The 21,985-nt window shown below is 40.2% G+C and overlaps 1 protein-coding gene across 1 annotated transcript in view; it reads right to left on the bottom strand.

The window, feature by feature from the left end:
• Sh3kbp1 (SH3 domain containing kinase binding protein 1) overlaps positions 1 to 21,985 on the bottom strand; it is a 339,181-nt gene that overhangs the window by 151,998 nt on the left and 165,198 nt on the right. Inside the window, exons 4-5 of the mRNA XM_027432702.2 lie at positions 13,992 to 14,095; positions 11 to 140 (exon numbers count right to left, since the gene is read on the bottom strand). Of these exons, the coding sequence (XP_027288503.1) occupies positions 11 to 140; positions 13,992 to 14,095 (234 nt within the window). The remainder of the gene's footprint in view (positions 1 to 10; positions 141 to 13,991; positions 14,096 to 21,985) is intronic.

The following is a 21,985-nucleotide window of genomic DNA, read 5'->3' as shown; positions in this document are numbered from 1 at the left end:
ACTTCCTTACTTGACTTGGATAGCTGCTCATCCTGGGAAATGCCAAGATCATCCGACTCCCCCGACAGCTCCTTGATGAAGTTGGAAGGAAACATTCCAGTCTTTCCATTGAGTACACCTTCCCACCATCCTTCTTCTACCTACATAGAGGCAAAGAGAACAGAGGTATGAGACCAAGTTAAACATGACTTCTATTTACATGTTAGAACTCACACAGAAGAGAAGCCCAAAGCTTCAGAATTACCAGAGAAACAGGAAGTAGGTCACATGGTCTTATGATTCAGACAGGTAAGGGAGATAACCTGCAACCCAACACAAGTAGGCAAAATGTAACACATCATTTGTGTCAACTTCTAACTGAAATTTGGCATTTCCTTTGGTTATGAAAGTGGGTAACATACCAATATTAGAAGGACCTGTGATTCATCACAAAGTAAATCATGAATATTTCCTATCACATCATAGATGCTGTGAGTACCTCAAAATATTATTTGTGCTACTTTGAAATGGTATAAATTATGCCTGCTGGGTGGCATTTGTTATTTAATATATTAAGAAGGTACCACATAGATTACTTTTATTTGATGTGCACTTCACTATAATTAACTTTGTAATTTTGTTTTTGTTTTATGAAAACCACTATTTGAAAAAAAACACCTGTAAATACAACCAATAATGATGGCACACATCTGTAATTCCAGCACTCAGAAGATACAGTAAGGATGATAAATAGTACTGTGAGGCTGGCCTGGCTTACACAGCTAGATCAAATGGCTAGAAATTTGGCTCCTTAGGCAAGTACTTTCCTAGTATTACCACCAGTAGCACAAACAAACAACAGAAAGGAGGAGGAAAAAGAGGATGAGGGATGAGGGATAGGAAGGAAGATGAAGAAGAGAAGAGAGGGAGGGAAGAAGAGAGGGAAAGTTCTTAAGATAACCAAAACCAGACAATTGACAGAAAAGTCCATTTTCAATTAAATAAAAAAATATAAAGGGGGAACCAGCATAAGACTGAACCAAGCCCTCTGAATGTGGGTGTAAATAGGGGAGCCTGGGGCCTCTGGTGGTGGAATCAGTGCATGAAAGGGCTTTGGGAGCCCATTCCCTATGGAGGGAAACTCTCTCAGCCTAGATACACAGGGGAGGGCCTAGGCCCTGCTCCCAATGATGTGACAGACTTTGATGAAGGGAAGCCTCACCCTCCCTGAAGAGTGGATGGAGGGTGGGATGGGGGGATAGAGGGGAATGGGAGGACAGGAGGGAGAGGGAACTGAGATTAGTATATAAAATAAGACTGTTTTAAATTTAAATAAAAATTCATTTTAAAAAATTAAATAAAAACACAGTTCTGAGCTAAGGGCCCAGAAGGTAGATTTCCTGTGGGTTTCTCCTGGAAATGTGGAGGAAGCACTGGAGTATCAGCGGGCAGTAAAGCTTCTGAATAGATGTGGGAGATGGACCAGAAAAGCAGTGAAAACTGACAAGACAGGTTCTTAGTCTTGGGCCACTAGATGGGGGAAGTGAAAGAAAAATTTTCTGAAGTATTTGAGATGGATCCACTAACAGCAAAGTAGATCTCTGAATATTTAGTTGGATTCTTGGAAGAAAAATAAGGTTATTTTGAGAACAAGCAAGTATTAAGTTACCAATAAGATGTGGGATGGTAGAAAAAGAAGCTAGAGCCTTCAGAATTTTTCTATATGTATATATTACCAGTGCAAGACAAATATAATTTAAAAACTTAAATAATTCAAACAGACAAAAAATTAAAACTCAAAGCTCAGTTCAAATTCTATCCTAAAACTTAGCAGTTTTATGAACTCATTCCCTTTTCTCCTGCCAAAATAAATCCTCCTTCCCCATCTGCCTCACAAAGCTGAGTAACATATCTCAAGTGACATATTAAGCATGACCTTTGTCTCTGTTAGAGGTATATGCATTATGGTTCTATGCTAGGATCTGGGCATGAGGAACTATGTATGATAAGTACCTATTTTGCCAACAAAGGTGACAATCTACCAAAATAGGAAGGTGTGACTAAAGACTAAGGCTAGCAACACAAGACAAATAGATGAGAAAAAGACCATGACTTAGGACAAATCAAATTTGTTACATAAAGTTGAGCTCACTTAGGTCCGGGATGGTAAAAGACAAATTTGAGAAAAGATAAATCAAAATAAAATTAGGCCCTTAAGAAATTAGAAACAGTAGCTATGACAAGGGGAGATACATTTGGCACACTCCAGAAAGGGGAAAGAAACTAATGAAGGCCAGGGAATGGAAACAACCAAATCAATACATTTAGAACACTCATTAGAGAACCCATAGGATACAGATTTGTGGAGTAGTGGTTACATTTGCATGGCCACAAAATCCTAAGGGAAGAATGCACACAACAGCATCCATGTATGACTGTCCTTATGATTATTCAGTATCAGTTCACTGTATTTAGCATCATTTCCATTGACTAGCATTTCCCTGTTTCTATGCCAACTCAATTGATGTGTATTATTCCTTTAAGAGGGTTCTGATAGGATTAAGATAGTTGGAAGGATTCACTGTGAGTCTGCATATCAATAGTGAGAGGATTTGTAGCATGAGGTCCTTGTGCAAGCTCTGAATAAAGAACCATAAAATAACCCCTTTCCTCTCAGGAATCACAAGGCAAGAGGGAAAACCCAGGACAGGACCCACAACTTAGTGATGCAATCCCAGGCTGCAGAGGGTAGCTTGACCAACTCCATCTATTCAGTTTGACGATGTCTAAAATATTCCCCTTTTCACCAAGCAGCTGTAGTGTGAGACTCCAGGAAAGCACTCCTGATGTGTAGGATCAACAGCTGCCTACTGGGAAAACAAAGGTATCTTCACCCTGACACACCCCAGATGCCAGTATCACTGTCATTGCACAGCCTGAGAGGCCTGTGCGAAAACAGCAGAGGTTTATCATTAGCCACACAGCAAGTAGAAGGGTTGACAATAAAACCATTGCTCATCACCTGGGGATACTCTTCCAATTGCAGCTTCCATGGGCACAAGGGGTGTTTCTTTGTGACCTGAGCCCTTCCTGGGGGAAAGCCTGGTATCAGAACAACTGAGAGCTGTGTAATACAATTTCTTCCTACAGTTTGCTGCTTTGGTCTCAAGATTAAGCCTGGAGACAGGAGGAAAAATGATCCTTATTTTCAAACTAGCTCTCTTCAGAGATCTGGTTCAATTTCCTACATAAAGATAAGGGCATTGAAGCCCAGAATGACTATTCCTCCCTATTACACACAGTGCCAATGCATTCATGCTAGAGAAATCATTAAAAGAAATCCCATCAAGTCCTGATTGTTCCACAAACGGTAGGGCTTTGGGGGTAAGAGAAGGGGAAGGGGGAGTCTTCCTATGAGGAGCAGAAGGAGATCCCGATTATTACCACTGTTCTTAATTAGGTCCTGCAACACCAAGTCTGTGTGACCATTCCAGTGATATCAAAATTTACTAAACAATTACCCTGTACTGCCTTATGATGTTGGGATAGATGCATTGGTGAACAAAACAGACAAGACCTCATCCTGGAGCTTGAGAGATGGCCCCACACCTAAAGTGTGCCATGCAAATAGGACCTATACCCAGCACACTGTAAAATTTAAATGCAGTGGTACACACCTGTAATCCCAGACCCAGAGAGGCAGGGATGACAGGATCTTTGGGCAGCTTCTCTAGCTGAATTTGTGAGCTCTGGGTTCAGTGAGATTCTCAAAAATAAGGTAGAATCCAGGAGCACACATGTGCACTTGCTCTCTCTCTCTTGTGCTCTCTCTCTCTCTCTCTCTCTCTCTCTCCACACACACACACACACACACACATCTCAGAGAAATTTCTGGAACAAAATAGGAGAATCTGCACAGCTTGCACACCTTCTGCTTAGGAATCCAGATGGCCTGTACTGATGCTTCTGTATTTGAATGCAGAAAAAAAATGTGTGCCCTTGCAATAAAGTATAGAATAAAGATGTTACCAAAGGTGCACAACTTCTGCCCACAATAAGAAAGTAAAGGGAGTAGGTGCCCACCTTCTCCCTATGCCAATCCCAACCAGTCTTCTGTAGTCCTTGGATCTAGGATGAAAACAAACCCTAGCTGTGCCTCTCTGTGACCTAAGAGGCTAACTTAAGGCCCCATGAGTGTGCCCTCAAAGCAAACCCTACCAATGGCTCATAGCTGGGAGCAAAGCAGTTTTCAACTAGTGCTGCTTGAGAAAGGCTGAGGACAGACACAGTATCCATCCCAGGACAACGTCCATGTCTTTACAAGGAATACCCTTTACATGAGTCCAGGGCTGAAGGAAGTAATTTCTCTATCTTACCCCTATTGGAAGTTGATGAAACAACAAGTCAAATTCAACCCCCACCTACCCCCCAGACATCACCTACATTTATTAAACAGGGAAGATGTAAGGGAATGAATGACAGGGTGAGATGCTTTCCCCTTGATACTTCTTTGAACAAGTCCTAGATATCATCCTTGATTTTTTTCTGTATTTGTCAGTTGTGCAAGGAAGGGAATAAAGGTTTACCAAATCAAAGGTCTACCTGAGAGTAGAAGCAGCCAGATAGAAAAAAATCTACTTAGGGTTGCAATCACTGTTTTCAATCAATGACTACTTTGTTACTCAAACCCCCTTCAGGAGCAGACTAGAAGGGTAAATTTGGATAGAGGTGGGGGAAGAGGGTTAAACAGAAGCCAATGGAGTCAGTTTTAAACCAGGCATATAAACTCACAAAGGTTTATACTTCAACATTTTCAGAACATTCTTCAATTTATTTTTCAAAAATAGGGGCCAGGGAGATGACTCAGTGAGTATGAGTGCTTACTCTACAACAATGAGGGACTCTGCTAGAATCACTACTACCCAACTAAGAAGTGGGGTACAGCTCCACACAGCTGTAAGCCCAGGATTTTAAGGAGGAGACAGCCAGGTCCCAAGATGTCTCTAGCTAGCTAGCCTAGCCAACATTGTGAACTTATGATTCTATGAGAGACTGTCTCAAGGCAATAAGCTAGAGAGTAATAGAGGAAGACATCTGGTACCCTGCTCTGGCCTGCACCCACATACCCACAGGCATGTGACCATGCACACTCACACACACACACACACACACACACACACACACACACACACACACCCTCCAGATGTAATTACATGAAAATTTCAATAATATTGATGTCTCCTACCTATGAAAAGTAGTTGAAGGTATTTTTCAAAAACAGTACAACACTAGAAACACTAAAAGGCCATTTATCAAGTCTTTAAAGTTGAAATAGAATTTATATCTTAACACCACAGTAGGTCAGTTTTGAAAACTACACCTCTATGAACAAACAGGGTATTTTATTAGTCCAGAAAATTCCCATGTGCCCTTTCTCAATCATTAACCTTATTTCAATCACTTTGGATTGGTTTTGGTTTTTCTACAACTTCATATAAATACACAAAAGCATAGTTTAATCCTATGAGTAGTATTTATAAAACAAACTTTGTTTCTAGGAAACATTTTGCTATCTGTGGAATTAATGGAGAAAGATTTTAAAGGGGAGTTCTTCCTAAACATATAGACATCTACATTATGTTCCTTTGTAGTTAGTTGCTTAAAATAACTATCTCTGCTGGGTGTTGGTGGCACACGCCTTTAATCTCAGCACTCAGGAGGCAGAGGCAGGCGGATCTCTGTGAGTTCGAGGCCAGCCTGGTCTCCAGAGAGAGAGGGCCAGGATAGGCTTCAAAGCTATCTCAAAAAACCAAAAAAAGAAAGAAAGAAAGAACTATTTCTGTTGAATAAGCATTATCTAGGTCCTAAATTCCAGGTCAGTAATTTCCCCTAAGTCCTTCTTTGTAGGTAGGCTCAAAGAGTTCATACACACAGGAGTGTTGATTTTTATTCCTTCCCCTCTTTCCTTTGGAAAAAGCGTATTTCATAAGAACAGGCCTTCAACAGCCTGGTCTCCAGAGCGAGTGCCAGGATAGGCTCCAAAGAGAAACCCTGTCTCGAAAAACAAACAAAACAAAACAAAACAAAACAAAAGAATAGGCCTTCAAAAGAGAAATCCATAGCATAATTGAAGGGGAAATGGATTTTTTAAAAATGGAATCTCTATGTAAGGCTTAGACAAGACAAAACAATATCTGTGAGTTTCAATGTAGTAGAAAGGGTTCTGGAGCCACATATGGCTCCACACACTTGCACCCCAGCACTCAGGGAGTGGAGGCAAGAGGATCTTGGGTTCAAGCTTAGCCTGGACCATTCAACAAGTTCCTGGCTATCCTCAGAAATAAAGACAGAAGAAGGGAGGGTTCTTGTAGGGCTTCTGGAGGCATCCTTGCATAGAGCACCATAATCTCATCCTTCAGAGAATTATAGCTATTCTACAGATTCCCCAGATTCCTCAAGAACTCTGATGAGGGTTAACCATCATTCCAACATGAAAATATGAACAAAGAGGAAAATGAATGAGTCAGATAACCTTTCTGATGAACCAAGAAAGTGCAAGTTTTATCTTGTCACCTCCATGTGAGAAAATCACATTTGATGGTGCCTATGCCTTAGAAAAACCCAGGAAGAAACCTTTAGACAATATGTCTCTTTGAAAGCTCAGTGTAGGTACTCCTGTAGCTTTTACATCAATGTCTTTTCATTGCATTCCCCAGCATCTGCTTCATACACTCCACACTCATCCCAAACAAATGTGCATGGGTGGCATCTTCTTCACCCCCCACGAGGGCTTCCTGCTTTCACTTCCTTGCTCATTTGTCACTCTTTTTAGATTCTTAGCTTCTTGTAGTATTCTCTACCACTAAACTGAGTCTGTTTCAATGTGCACATTCTGTTCAATGAATCTGAGTCTCTACAAATGCAGTCTCTGTCATGATGTGAGCATTTAATCATTTGAGAAATTTCATAGTTATACAAATCTACCATAAATACATCTGAACTTACTTTTAGTCACATAGTTGTGACTAAATAATTTAAATATAATGATTTAAATATAACTACTTTTCTTCATTTGTTGTTATTATTGGAGATAGTGTCTCATGTAACCTAGGATGGCCTCACACTTACTGTTGTAGCTAATGATGACCTTGAGTAACTAACTGATCCTCGTAGCTCTGCTCATCAAGTGCTGCGATTATAGACCTCAACTACACTCAGCTTACCTTCTCTCCTAAACACGGCATCCGTCTCCAGAATATGAATACTTCAGTACCTGTACACACTAGGAAAACAGATGTGTTCACCACTAAGTTAAACAGAGGACAACTGTAGAGCAGCCTGGGTTCTTTAGATGATCAAATCCCAATACTAAAAGTTTTGTATTAACTTTGTCTTTTAAAATAAGAAACAGGAGTGCTTCTAAAGTAATGCAGAGTCTTAATGGGGGAAAATGGAGGCATGTTTGAATTGCCTATTAACCAATCAGCTTTTATTTTGCTTTATTTTTGCTTTTTGTTTTTGGAGAGAGGGTTTCTCTGTGTAACAGCCCTAGCTGTCCTGGAACTACCTATGCAGACCAGGCTGGCCTTGAACTCACAGAGATCTGCATGCCTGTGCCTCCTGAGTGCTGGGATTAAAGATTTGCACCACCAGTGCCTGGACTAAAAAGCTTTTTAATGAACTTCACCTATTTTGAGTATAAATGCTATGAAAGAGAACACTGAATTTGACTTCTCTTGATCAAGAGTGTAAGTAGGAGGAAACAGCCATCCACCCACACAGAGGTTTATCTGACTGAGTGAAAGGTTTAAAGCATATCAAGAGCTTGCTTCATTTGAGATGAGTGGATCCAAAATCTCCTTCTATGGGCAGAAGGGGAAGAATGCAGACAGTTTGGGAGCATGCAAGTTATCATCTTTGCAAACCACAAAGCCAGTGCAGGCTTTAACTCAATTTGCAGCCCTCAGTCACCAGCCAGCCTGATTGGGTACCGCTGAGAAATGCCTCCAAAATTAATCACACAAACACACACAAAAAGAAAAATTTCAGAACATTGCCACTGTGAGAGATTTATTAAAGACCAGCCTCATCCAACATGGGGAGAGGAGAGAAAAAACTTCCTTAGACTCCAGATAACAGAGACAGGAAAAACAAAACAAAACAAAACAGAAGCTCCAAGGCAGTCTTCAAACATGAAAAGGGAAACCACAGATTCTGCTCCCAGTAACTTTGTCCCCACACCAGATGCGTTCCTCTGTCATGAGAACCCCACTAGCATTTCTCTGTCTTCTCCACTCTAGACCAAAATGACACAAGTGAGTATTCACAATGACATATTTAAAAATCTCAATCTGCAGGGGGAAAAAAGAAAGGAAAAATCAATCACTCTAGGAATTTAGAGCTTGCAACTCTTCCTCCATATTGCCACCTTGATTCCTTTAAGTTAGGCTTGATGGCTTTTCCTACAGCTGAACTGCCTACTCTCCAGCCAGGAGGGGTAAGTGGGGTGGGAGGCTCTCTAGCACAGCCTCCACTTCTTCTCGAGGACTATCCCTTGTTCTTATCCCTTGCTCTCTCTTCCTTCCCTATAACTGAAGGCTGCAGGCTGGTAGTCAATTTCCACCAGACAAGTAAGCTGTTATTTCTCCTACCAGGGGCCCAAGATTGTTTCTTCCCAAACCTTTTAGGCCTTCCAGGGACATGTGCTTGGTCACATGTTGTAAAAATAGGTGTGTGCAGAGAAAGTTGGTGCTAAGAAAGGATGAAGGTAACAATTTGAAAATTAAAAGAAAAAACAGCTGCCAAAATGAAAAAAAAAAAAAAACAGGGGTGGGGAACTACAGAACTTCAGAAAGACAGTGTACTTCAACTGCTTCATTTACAATACAACTGATCCACTTTAAAGAAAGTGCAAATCAGAGAGGATACACTGTGGATACACAAAGCAAAGAACTCAAACCAGCAATCCATACTCAGGAAAAAGGCCTTGACCACACACACACACACACACACACACACACACACACACACACACACAAATAAAATAAATATTAGATAAGGGTCTGACCTTCTATTATGACACTGTGTTGAAAATGAATATAGATTATAATATTAGATATTAAGATACATATATAATTTTTTAAATTCTGTGACTCAATTGTTTCCTTAAAACCTACACAGTCAAAATTCTAAGAACTTTCTGTCAGGGACAAAAAAAGATAGACTGCATTTTTGTGTAAACAACTCTAATACTATTAATAAATAAAGATGCAATTATAATATTTAAAGATACAATTATTTTTTCTTTAAAATATTAATTTATTTATTTATGTGTATGGGTGTTTTGTCTGTATGCTATGTACATGCCTAGTGCCCTTGGAGGCCATAAGAGGGCACTGGATCCCCTGGGACAGGAGTTATGAATGGTTGTGAGCCACTATGTGGATGCTGGAAATTGAACCCAGGTCCTCTGGAAGAGCAGCCAGTGCTCTTAACCACTGAGTTATCTCTACAGTTCAATACTTAGTACTTTCATTAACAGATTGGTTGATTCAACAGTATCACAAAACTTAATTGTATTCTTGCATTCATCTCTCACTGTGACTTAAAGGATTTTGTTTACTTGTGACATTTTTTCAGTCTCTAGTGCAGTGGTTCTCAACCTCCCTAATGCTGTGACCCTTTAATACAGTTCCTCATGTTGTGCTAACCCACAACCATAAACTCATTTCATTGCTACTTCATGACTGTAATTTTACAACTGTTATGAATCATAATGTAAATAAATATCTGATATGCAGGATATCTGATATGCAACCCCAAAGGGGTCTTGACCCAGAGGTTGAAAACTGCTGCTTTAGTAGAATCAGAGAAGACATGCCCATAAGCACAAATACAACATTCATTATTAAAGGACAGATCTTTCTTTATACACTGATAATGACAAAAAACATCTATGATATCAACTGAAACAGTAGCGAACTCTTGACATAATTTTGAAAATACAGATTAAATGGCTAGCCTTCAGACTCTATGGCTTTCTTTTTCCTTTTTCCTGTTGAAGCAAACTGCAAGTACAGCCTAGAATCCATCTGCAAGTGAGCAAAAATGAATCTTCCTTATAAGGGGTCTCTTCTGCACACTGAAGCCACACCCTAAGGTGTGGGCATTACCTCAAGATGCCACTACAGACAGTAAAGGAAAAATCATCTTCTATGACAAGACCATTTGCAGTTATTTTTCCCTTCCAATCTTGGATCACATGTACATAGATCTTTTTCACATGATTCTATCCTAGTGTGTGCAATTTTCTGTTCTAATCTGTTTATTTTGCAACAAGCTGTGTTATAGTTCCATTTATTCACTTACTTATTCAGCAAGCATTTTATCAAGGTACATATTAGGATTCAGGAAGTATTTCAGGTACCACAAATACAAAGACATATAAAAGCCAGGTCTCTGCCATTGAAATACTCCCAGCTAATAATTACAATTCTAATGTAAAACATCATAATAAATCAATATTTAAAGGGCTCTGTGTGAAGCATCTTAATGGCTTCATGTCTTCTAGCTAGATAATACAACTTAATTCATTTTTCTTGATTATTTTTCATTATTACAAATTGTTGAAATTAACACATTTTCTGTGTACATTTTTGTTAACCATTTTCTGCAGATAAATTCTTAGGAATGAAACCAGTCATAGTTTTATTCATATTTTATAGCTATTGGCATACCTTCATGTAAGTATCATACGGCTATACAAATTCATCAGTTATACCAGGCATTGCTAACCATTTTGACCAGTAGATATTTTCTTTGATTTTAATGAGCCAAAATCTACTAATTATTATCTTAGTTTAAACTTCTTTAATAAATAGCAAGGTAGTATATTTTCACATAGTTAAAATTTTTCTTCAGGGCCAGACATGGTAACACATGCCTGTAACTTAACACCCAGAAGACTAAGGTAAGAGGAACCCACACTCAAAGCCAGCTTGGGCTACCCAGTAAATAGTTGTCTCAAAAGAACAACAAAAATAAAAATACTAGTTTCCCTTGTGGGATGTGCATTTATGGCAAATTCATGTATCATTTGGCACTGTTCTAATAGCTTTCTCTGACGGGGGATGTCCTTCTATATATATGTTTCTCTTATTAGTTGATAAATAAAACACTGTTTGGCCAATAGCCAGGCAGGAAGCACAGGTGGGGAGACCAAATCAGAAGAATTCTGGGGTGAGGAAGGCAGAGGGAGAGACTGTGAGGGACGCCATGTAGAGACCAAGAAGATAGGATGTGCCAGGCATTCTCTGATAAAATAAAGCCATGTAGAAATACATAGATTAGTAGTTATGGGTTAATAATTAAGAGAGAGATAACAAGTAAGAAGCCCTAGACATTGGTCAACAATTTATAAATTAATATAGCATCCATGTGCTTATTTGAGTCTGAAGGGCGGCAGGCAGGACCTGGCAGAACAGAAACTCCATCTTTATTACTCATAATTTTATTTGTTTGTTTTTTTGAGATGGGGTCTTACTATACAGCTCTAGCTGGCCTGGAACTTGCTATATAGACCAGGTTGGTCTGGAACTCATTAGATCCTACTTCTACTGCCTCTAGAGTACTGGAATTAAAAGTATATACCACCTTACCTGGCACCTTAAAATATTTTTCACGTTACATTTTATAACTTACTACAGTTTTTTCCTATTTGTTGTTCTCTTTGTTTAATTACCTCAAATCATACACCAATTTTTAACATTTTTATTAGTCACATCTACTTTTTTATCATAGAATTTCTTCCATAGGTCTGATCTGAAGAAGTTTGCCCATCGTTAAATGATGTTCTGCTCAACTATCCATTCATTACTTACTCATTTAACTTTCAATAAATGTTTCCTATGTGCCCTACTTGATGTCAGATATTTTTTAAAGACTGAGTAACATATTAGCACAAATTATCCAAAACTTAGAAACACACAAAGGGGGTTAAAGCACAGTCTCCCAGTGCCATGGTGGGAACCCCATTAATTGCTTCTCTAGAGATACATATCTTTGTTTGACAAATTAGAAAAACAAAAGCAATGCAAGTGATTCTTATCAGGCTGTAATAAAAACAAAGGTACTATAAGAGATGCAAATCATCTATCCTCTAAAAAAGAGAACCCCAAAGGTCTCAGTAATTGCTAAACTGGTCACTACAGGATTTGGAATGTAAGTCAGCCATCTTCATGAAGTTACTCATCCCTTCTATCTTTAGCAAAGCTTTGTTCTTTCATAGTTCTCTTGGAGCCAACCTTCCCATCTTATAGGTCTCTTACGGGTGGGTTGAGGCAAGGTTATGTTTCAATGAGTCTGGGAACCTGGCTTCTGCTAGTAGTTCTGCCACTTCTCCCCACATGATAGCTCACTTCATGACCTCCTCGACTTCCACCCTGTTTTCTATAAACCACGAGCTTCTGAATGGTCAACTGATATCCAGGAAATACAAACAAGTGGAAGACTTACTATTCTTACTATTTCTTTCTATATGAAGAGCTGAACGTTGAACTAGAATGATGAGGTTCTAAGTCCAAGGCACAATACACCCAAAGCCTGAGGAGTAGAGCCCAAGCAGTCTACCCAGTGTCTCTAATAAGGCTCCTTTTGGATAGACAGGATCAATTATAAAAGAGAAAATGGCACAGGAGATTGAGGGTGTCCCCAGTCAATGGACCAGGCTTTGCCCCTTAGCCCTGCCTCTGCTGGAAGATCTTGATGGTCTTTGCTCATCTACACTATAAAGTGATCAGGATAATTAAGTGGGCTAATATGTGAAGAACTTCATCATAGAGCTAGGAGTATAGCTCATATGTGAGGCCTAAGGTTCCAGAGCAGAACAATAGCAATGAAAGTACTGTAGGGAGGAGTAAGTCTTGAGTTAATGCGCTATTGACATGAACATGGCCTAATCAAAGATTCCAATGCTGAGGCTCATAGAAACGACAAAGGCTTCCTCTGGTCAGAGCACAAATGTGGACAACAGGTGCAGAAAATGTTCACTGTAGCTGTCTTCCCCATCCCCCATATTTAAGGCCTGAAGACTACTCCCCTACAGAGTACAGATGTGTTGACAACAGGTGCAGAAAATGTCCACTGTAGCTGTCTTCCCCATCCCCCATGTTTATGACTTGATGAGTGCTCCCCTACATACTGTAGCCACTGACATTTGCTAAACCCATGTTCTTGCTCAGCTGTATAAAAATAATCCTGCTCCTCATTTATCTATATGTGATAACCCCGCCTCCTTGTTAAGCTGTATGTAATGACCCTGCTTCCTTGTTAAGCTGTATGCAATAACTAGCTTCCCTAATCAATTGTTTATAATAAATACCCTGAGTTGGGAGGTTGTTTATTTGTTTGGGAGTTATGGAGTGGGGTGGACACATCTGCAGCTTCTCCATTAAAGAGCCCAGTCAACTCAATCCAAGATTTTCTACAAGTCTCTGTGTTTGTCATTTCTTCATCCCTTGTCACCCCTAGTGTGGGTTCCAGGACCCAAGCCATGCAAGAGCAGAAACAAAACAATAACCTTATCCTACCTGTCACATATTTGGTCTTCTAATAAATGCCACATGCCACTTTCTTTCTCTCTAAATGCAGTGTTATCCACAATGAAAACTGAATCCCTACTCTAGAGATGAACCCCTGTTATTGTGACCATTCTGGGTAAAGTAGACAGGAATGTTGATGACACAACATTGAAATTTCAAAGGTACTCAATGTGTTATGTTACAAAGACAATGGCTTCAGATGGCCCCACATCTGAACCCCACCTGGCCTAAAGGATTTCCTCTGTCAAAACCAATTTTACTTGGAGACTCAACTAGATGATCTCTAGAGTCTCTTCAAGATTGAATATCCATTGCCAAAGCCTGTGTATCTGTAGCAAGGGCGCTTCATGTTTGGGTGCACAGGTGGATCTGATGGCCACATGAAGCAACAGTGTCACTAAACTACTTGCTTACCTCTCCCACAACCTCTATGATGTCCCCGACTTTCAGCTCAAGCTCATCGTCATTCTGGGGCAGGTAGCTGAATGCCACCTGGCATCGGCGTCTCCGTCGCTCTCCTGGATGGGAAAAGCAAAAGATTTAGATCTGGTTCTTCTCCCACATCCCACACTAAGGTTTTAAAGAGAGTCTTCCTAGGCATGCAGGCAAAGTAAGCTGATTCATCTCAAATATGCTTTCTGGGGCGTGGTTAGAGGCACAGCAGCCCTGGTCTCTTAGAGAGGCATTAGAAAGCAGAGCAATGCTTTTTGGTGTTTTGAAAGCTGCTGGCTCAGAAACCCATGGGCATGAGAAACTGATCCATAGGTGCAGAAGGCAAAACCCCACTGGAGCACAGTGTTGTCTTAGACATACTTCCATAGATGATGGCACTTTCTATTTGTTGCTGCTTGCTTATTTGTAATGAAGGTTGATGTGATATGCCAAACTTCTGATGCTAGCAAGGCAAAGAGCATTTCCCCCAAGTGTGCCAAGTAAATGAGCAAGTGTCCTGGCCTTGTTCTTACTAACGTCACCCTTTCAACACACTGGACCTCAGGCCTGATAACCTGAAGCCAATTTGATTCCTGCTATTCTTTGTACCATTTCAAAAGTCCCACAGGGTTCAAGAGAGCCATTTGTCTCCCAGGGGATGCATTAGCAAGCTCCCTGGCTGCTTCCACAGAACCCACCCAGGCAAATCAAGGTTAAAAAATCAGAGCCATACTTCATTTAGAGGACACTCAGGGTTACACTATGTCATTTACACAATGGATCCCACTAGGGAGCCTCTGACTTGGAGCGGATACAAATACAGATGCTACTGTCTATAGAACATCCATCCTGCCTATATGCACTGTGGTCCAAAAAACATGCATGTGGGATGGCATGCAGCAGTGGTGTAGAAGCCAGGGAGAGGTATATGAGGTATATAAGAACTGAGACAGGCATGGCTCACTCACAGCTGACCACCTCACACCATTCCTTCAGGCCACTATGTGGCCTAAACAATCAACAGGATCAACGACTTCAAAGAAGTACATTTAGAAAGGTCAGCATTATTTCTGGGTACTGCCTCTGGAGACACTGTTTCTTTTCTAGCTTTTCTCTGAAAAAGGAAGTCCCTGTAGGGGTGATTACAGGGCACATTAGCCCTACCCCCAGCATGACATCACACAAAAGGGAAGGTGTTGGAACTACTACATCTATGGGCTCCCTGATCAATATTTTTCAAAAGCCCTAGTTCTCGATTTCATTTTTTTTCAGTGTGTACCTCCCCAAGGAAGAACAGGGTTGAACACCAAGAAGAGGGCAGAAGTTCAGAATCAATATCTTGTCTAATCACATCTTCAGCTACTACACTAATGATCTCTACCTTTTTGTGCAAAGTCAATGCTACTGAATCTTAATCAGAAAAACATAGAGCCCACAGACACATCCTAGGCTAGCAATGTGTCCTGTCAGCTGACTGAGTCACACAACCTTGTAAGGAGGGCCTGGCTCTGTGTGGGCCACAAGACCCATTGCATATTGCTTCCCCAAGAACAAGGCTAGAGGACTGGCATCTCAGTGAAACGTATGCAGCCACAAAACTGGATATGATGGGCACAACTGTAATCCCAGAGCTCAGAGGGCTGAGGCCAATGTAGGCTATTTATTAAGATTCTATTTAAAAAACAAAAACAAAAAACTACCACTACTGCTCCTTAGCTCCCAACACTAAAGAAGAAAAATCAAGTTCTAGACATTGTAAAACATACACAGTTCTCACTCTAGCAAAGGAAATCCGAGTGACAAGGCAATCATGGTATTCTTCCCCTGCCCCCTCCCCCACATACATACCTTAAGATGAAGTTCTATAAATTTATAAATTTTCACTTTCTAATTTTTCTTACATTTTATTTCATTGCAAGGGATGGAAGAACTACACATGCACCACAGTGTGCACATGGTAGTCAGAAAACAGCCTGTGGAAGTGAGTTCTCTCCTTTCACCATGTAGATCCTGGGCATTGAACTTAAGTCATCAGCTTAGCGGCAGGTGCTTTATGTACTGAGCCATCTCATTAGTCCCCCCTCCATTATCTAATTTTATGCTGAAATGAACTGTGAAGATACAACTCTAAGCATGATACAAAATAACCAATGTCTGAAAACTGAAACCACCAAATCTGGACCAAGGTAACTTACCAACAAAAGCCACAAAGGGTTCTAGTTGAAGCCATAAACTTTTGATAGGATTATTAATGGAAGGAGGGGAGTAGATTATATGTAAAATGAAGTAGTGAAGTAAAATACTATGGGCAGGAAGGCTTAAGCAGGGAGGGGTATAGGAGTAGTGGGGAGCTTAGGGGGTGAGGGGAAAGGCTAACCCAAATGAAGAGGAGCTACTGTCAATGAATAGTTGATAGGGGAGGGAGAATCATTCTCTTTTGAGGGTATGGCTATGGGTAGTTTCCCCATTCTCCAGTGGAATAGCCCCACAGACATGCAGATTTGAAGAGCAATCACTGAACTTAGTGGATTACCAAAAATGTGAAGACATGAAATTGGGAGAGGGTATTTGGGGTGATGTGGGACAGATGGGAGGAAATTGGAGGTTAGTTATGATTAGATCTCATTGGATTCTCAAAAAAATTAAACTTATATGTAAATAAGGCCCAGTGATTAGGAATACTTGCCACTCTTGCAGAAGACTTGGGTTCAGTTCACAGCACCCACATAGGGTGGCTCATGATCCCCTGTAAAGTCTAGGGGACCTAACATCTTCTTCTGCCTTCTCAAACACCTGCATGCACCCATGGTGCACATACACACACCTAGGCACATATGTATACATAAACCACATGAATATTTTTTAAATGTAAAATGTAACACCTAGCCCAACACTGTATAAAATGTCAAAGGCCATAGTGATGTAGTCTTAGAGAAAAGACTATTCAACAGATTTAGGACCTGAAACAGAATCATCTGATTTCACCTCAACCAAATCTCTGCATTTGAGGCTTAAAGGCTTGCATGGTACCAAAACAATGAATTCACTAATTTCTCTCTGTTAGGCTAGTCTATATTTCTTTAGTGGTTCTAAGGAAGTTCCTTAACTTATGCCATAAAATCCTATAATGCACACTGTCAGCATACCAAGAAAAGCCCTAGAGGGCACAAAGAAAGGGTTCAGAGGCAGCTGACACTAAAGGTCACCTAACTTGAACCCACGCAGAAAGTCTTATTTTCCCTACATGAGGCTAGCTCATGATCATTTCTTTCTTTGTTTTCATTTCTTTGTTTGAACCATGGTCTCCCTAGGTAGTCCAGACTAGCCTCAAATCCACGACCCTCCTGTCTTTGCCCTCCAAGTGCTGGAATTACAGGCAAGAGCTATCACACCTCTTGATATCCATATCTCTGTATCTCAACCACATGCGTTATAAATAAAAGAGCTGGGATAAGCAACCATTTTGCAAAGGAGGAAACCAAAGATCAATGATTTACCCAGGATCGCTAAGCTAGTAAGTGGCAGTAAATCCTTGGCCTGTGTTCAGAGGTCTCTCCAGTCACAGATGAACTGAATCAATTCACTAGTCCCAAATTCACTGCAATCTGTATCAGCTGCTTCCTGTAACACTGTGACATCACTCCAACTCTTCACTCTGGCTTTCATTAGAAAGCTCCTGAATTGTAGGCCTCCTGTTTTTCTGGGCCTCAGCTCTGTATATCAATGATCTGAATGTGAGTGCTGGCTTCACAACCCAGTTTGGGTGTAAGGAGGAACACAAACTTGGGAGAAATTGTATTTCAACTGCATTCAGTTATCATAACATACAAAGTTTCGGGGTATCTCTTAGCATTTTTCTTGTCCTATTATTTCACTGGCATTCACTAGTGAATCACAACCTTCCTTGAAAAGGTAGTGTAATCACATCACTTCCTTCTGAGGTGTTTTTGTTTTGTTGTTGAAAATTAGAAACAAACATAACTTGCCCATGTCAGGGATTTGGAATCTCTCATTTTCAGCTACCATCTTCCTGCTCAGACCAACTTGTGACACACACAATAAGAAATATACGTCGACATTAGAAAAACTATAAAGGGGCTTTCTTTTAAAAACTATAAAACTATAAAGCTCCTAAGTGTTTTCATTATTCATGGCAATACCACTGCCACTGCTTATGTCACTTACGTGTTTCCAAGGCAAGGCCACTTTAACTTCTCATGCATAACTGAAAGAAGGAATCGACATAATGCACATGCAAATATGTATGCATACATGGCTTACCAAAAATAGAAATAAAGGGAGCTTCACATGCTTATTTGCTAAATTTCTACCTAACAGCCTTATAGCATGTTGGCCCTAAAATATGCATGCATGAGTATGACCTCATATGCAAGAACATGTGCACAGACATACAGCAAGGCAGGCATAACCTTAACTCTCTTACTAGAGCTAAGAGCCACATGCCATTCCTAAAAGGACTTGATTAATAAAATAATGCCAGCTGACATCTATTGAGCACTCATACTCAAACCTTAAACCTACTGGGTACTTTACCTGTATTGTGCCATTTCATTTCAGATCGAACTCTAGGTAGAAGGCTGGCTCTCTTTTTATGAGTTTAGGGAGGACATAGCAATCAATTATTTCACCAGAGATTTTATAAATAGAGGCTTAGTATTTCGAACCTGTTGACATAATTCTAGAGAAGCTGCTGCCCATCCATCTGGCCGTTCTTAAAATAAATCTCAGCTCTGTCTCGAGGCTTCAAAAAGAACCATGTGTAGGGGTCAGAGCAATGGCCCAGTGGGGAAAAGTGTTTTGATCCTCAGAATTTATATAAAGGGAGAGGGAGAATCTGACTCCACAAAGCTGTGCGACACACACACACACACACACACACACACACACACACACACACACACAATATTTTGAAAGATGGGCTAGCATAGTACATGGCTGAGAGTTGAAACCAGGAAGTGAAAAGACCTAAATCACAAATGTTTCCAGCAGCTACAGGTCCAGGCCTACAGGATCCCCATCTTAAATGAAATTCACCAGTTATGTGGGGATATACTATAGTATATTCCCCTTCTCTAAAAATGAAATGGCTGAAATTGGAAACCACACAAAACTCTCAGAACAAGGCAGTCTTGTGGCATGTGAAAACGTCACTAGATCAAATCTGTTCAATGACCACAAAAATATAACAACACCATGAACAGAAAGTCTTTGGGTCAACTGACAATTCCCAACACTCACACAATCTACTTTTTAACCCTCCACATCTTTCCCAACAGAAGAAAACTATGAGGGTTTAAATTATTTGATATTTGGATACTAAGAATGTACTTCTGTTGGTAGTGTGCTTGTTTAGCATGCAAAACACCCCAGGCCTAACCCCATCACTGCACAAATTACATGTGGTGACTCACTGACACATGCCTGTAATGAGAGAGAGACAGAGAGACGGATAGAGTAACCAAATTACAAAAGAGAAACTGTCAAAATCAAAGTGGAAAATCAGAAGCCCCTCATTTCCTGTTTCTAGGGTTACTTCTGGCATTTTCCTTACTCTTCTAGGAACCACCTGTACCAGAATCTTCAAGTGCAGGTTAGACCTATGAACACAATTTCTGTGGTGGGGCCAGGGAACTACTGTCTCTCCATGTGGTAATACTCACAAAAATCTAAACCTGAGGCAATGACTCAGCACCACAGATTTTAGGCAATAGATAAACACCTTACAGAAGCAGGTAATCACTCCTCAGAGGATGTGAAGACATTGATTCTCAGTCCTGGCTACACACTGACATCACCTTGGGACCTTTCAGGAAACTAGTGATGTCTTCCTAAACGGCAGTCCCTGAGGAACTAGATCTCCACAGAAAAACATTTTCTTCCAGTGCTGGTGAAAAGAAAATAACAGATGAGACTAAAATGGTGTGTCAAAATTTATGAAAGGCCACAAGAATCAGCTTTACAGGCCTTCCAGTGGCCCCCGTGAGACCATGATGTTATGTACTGAGAGGTGTGTTACAATTTGTCAGATATGTTCAACAGGTGGCAAGCTAGATAGGCAGGCAGATAAGAGTAGAGAGTTGTGGAGTGAAAATCAAAAGTTCTTGCTGTAACAAAAGAATATTGACTAATAACATAAAGCAATGTAGACACAGATGTTCTCAATTATAGTAACCAATGATTGTGGCAAGAATCAATGTCTCCTGAAACCAAGTGGGTGAATGCTTACTGAGGACTAGGATGTTTAAAGAACCTCCAGGTTATCTCCTTCAAATTACCATAAATTACAAAAGGAAAATGGTTCTCTTAGAATGGAGAAAGCTGGCAGACACAGCCTTACCCAAGTGATCAAAGTTAGCACCACCAATCAAGAGGCAAAGTGACATATACCATGTGCCTCCTGATCAGCTGCAGCTACAGAATACTGTGTACAAACACTGGACTGGCTTTGATCGAGCCATCAGGAAACCAAAGTGAGGAACAGTCTACAAAAACTTCCCTGACTTTTCTTCTTTTATTGAAGTCTGTGTCACAAAATATTTCTTAAGGGTAGGGAACTACTGCACTCTCAAAACCAAAACAAAACAACAACACCAAAAACAAAAAATCTGATACCCCACAAATGGGATTCCCGTGTGTGCAAAAATGTGTGTCTCTGTATCTATACGTATTTTGAGAGCTTTTTTCTTTGACTCTTTTCCTTGTTTGGTGTTTTGCCGTATTCCAATTTGTTTGTGTTTGCTTTATTTTATTATTATTACTTAGATGCCTGTTTGTTTCCTCACAAGAGACAGAAAGGGAGTGGGAGAGAGAAAACAATAATAATATATTGTATCAAAATAAATTTCTTTTCATAAAAGAAAGAAAAATAGAGAGACAAAAAAGTGGATTGATGGGGGATGCCCTTCTGTATGCTGTGAATATGTTTCTCTTATTGGCTGATGAATAAAACTGTTTCAGCCAACGGACAGGCAGGACATAGACACATAGGAAGTATAGGTTGGACTACAAGACTAGGAAAATTCTGAGAAGATGAATGCAGAGAGTGGGTCACGAGGGACACGCCATGATGCTGCCAAGGAAAAAAGAGGCCGGGCACCACCGTTAAGCCAAGACCACAGATTAATAGGTTAATAATTAAGACAGAGCTAGTCAATAAGAAGCCTGAGCCATAAGCCAAACAGTTTATAATTTATATAAGCCTCTGTTTGTTTATTTGGGACTAAACAGCCACGGGATCGGGCGGGACAGAAACTTCTGTCAACAATGGATACCTCATGAATATATATAAACATTATATGTAATTGTTGGGAGATTTTTATAAGCACTATCACATGGGGAGATAGCAGGTCCCTGGCCACATCACAGAAATTATTGGGAGTACTGGAGAAATTGAGTATGGGCTAATTCATGGTATGATTACTTTTCCTGAGCATGTTAATTCTATTGCAGTTATACTGCACAATGCCTTTGATTTTCAGAAATACATTCTGAAGTATTTATGAACAGTGAACTGATGTCTGTAACTTACTCTGAATTTATTTAAGAAACAGCAAAAGAGGGGTGACAGCTGGAGAATCTATGTGAGTACACCGGTATTGTTAAATTTCCTGAAATCTGACATTTCTATGAACTTATTTTTTAGGAAAAAAGGAGAAATATACTTGGGGCACACCTCTAGCAATTCAGATGCCAATGTTCTAAAATGTTGTCTAATCATCTGAATTTTTAGAAGATATCTGGGTGACTGTAACTGTAGCCATTGTGGACAGACATCTAGACTGATGTATTGTTCAAAGAATATCAAGAATACCATGTTACTGTAGTGCCCATATTCAGTATCTTTTCCAGCAAGGACAAGAAGTCATATGACTAAATACCCAACAGTATTATCCCAACATATAACCCAGCCAAATGATGCCATGGTGTGATTATATTTCATATGTCTTTGGTATAGT

This window comes from Cricetulus griseus, chromosome X (assembly GCF_003668045.3).
Source record: "Cricetulus griseus strain 17A/GY chromosome X, alternate assembly CriGri-PICRH-1.0, whole genome shotgun sequence".
NCBI classification, from domain to species: domain Eukaryota; kingdom Metazoa; phylum Chordata; class Mammalia; order Rodentia; family Cricetidae; genus Cricetulus; species Cricetulus griseus.
Note: the sequence above shows the minus strand (reverse complement) of the source record. Positions and strands in the feature narration are given on the sequence as shown.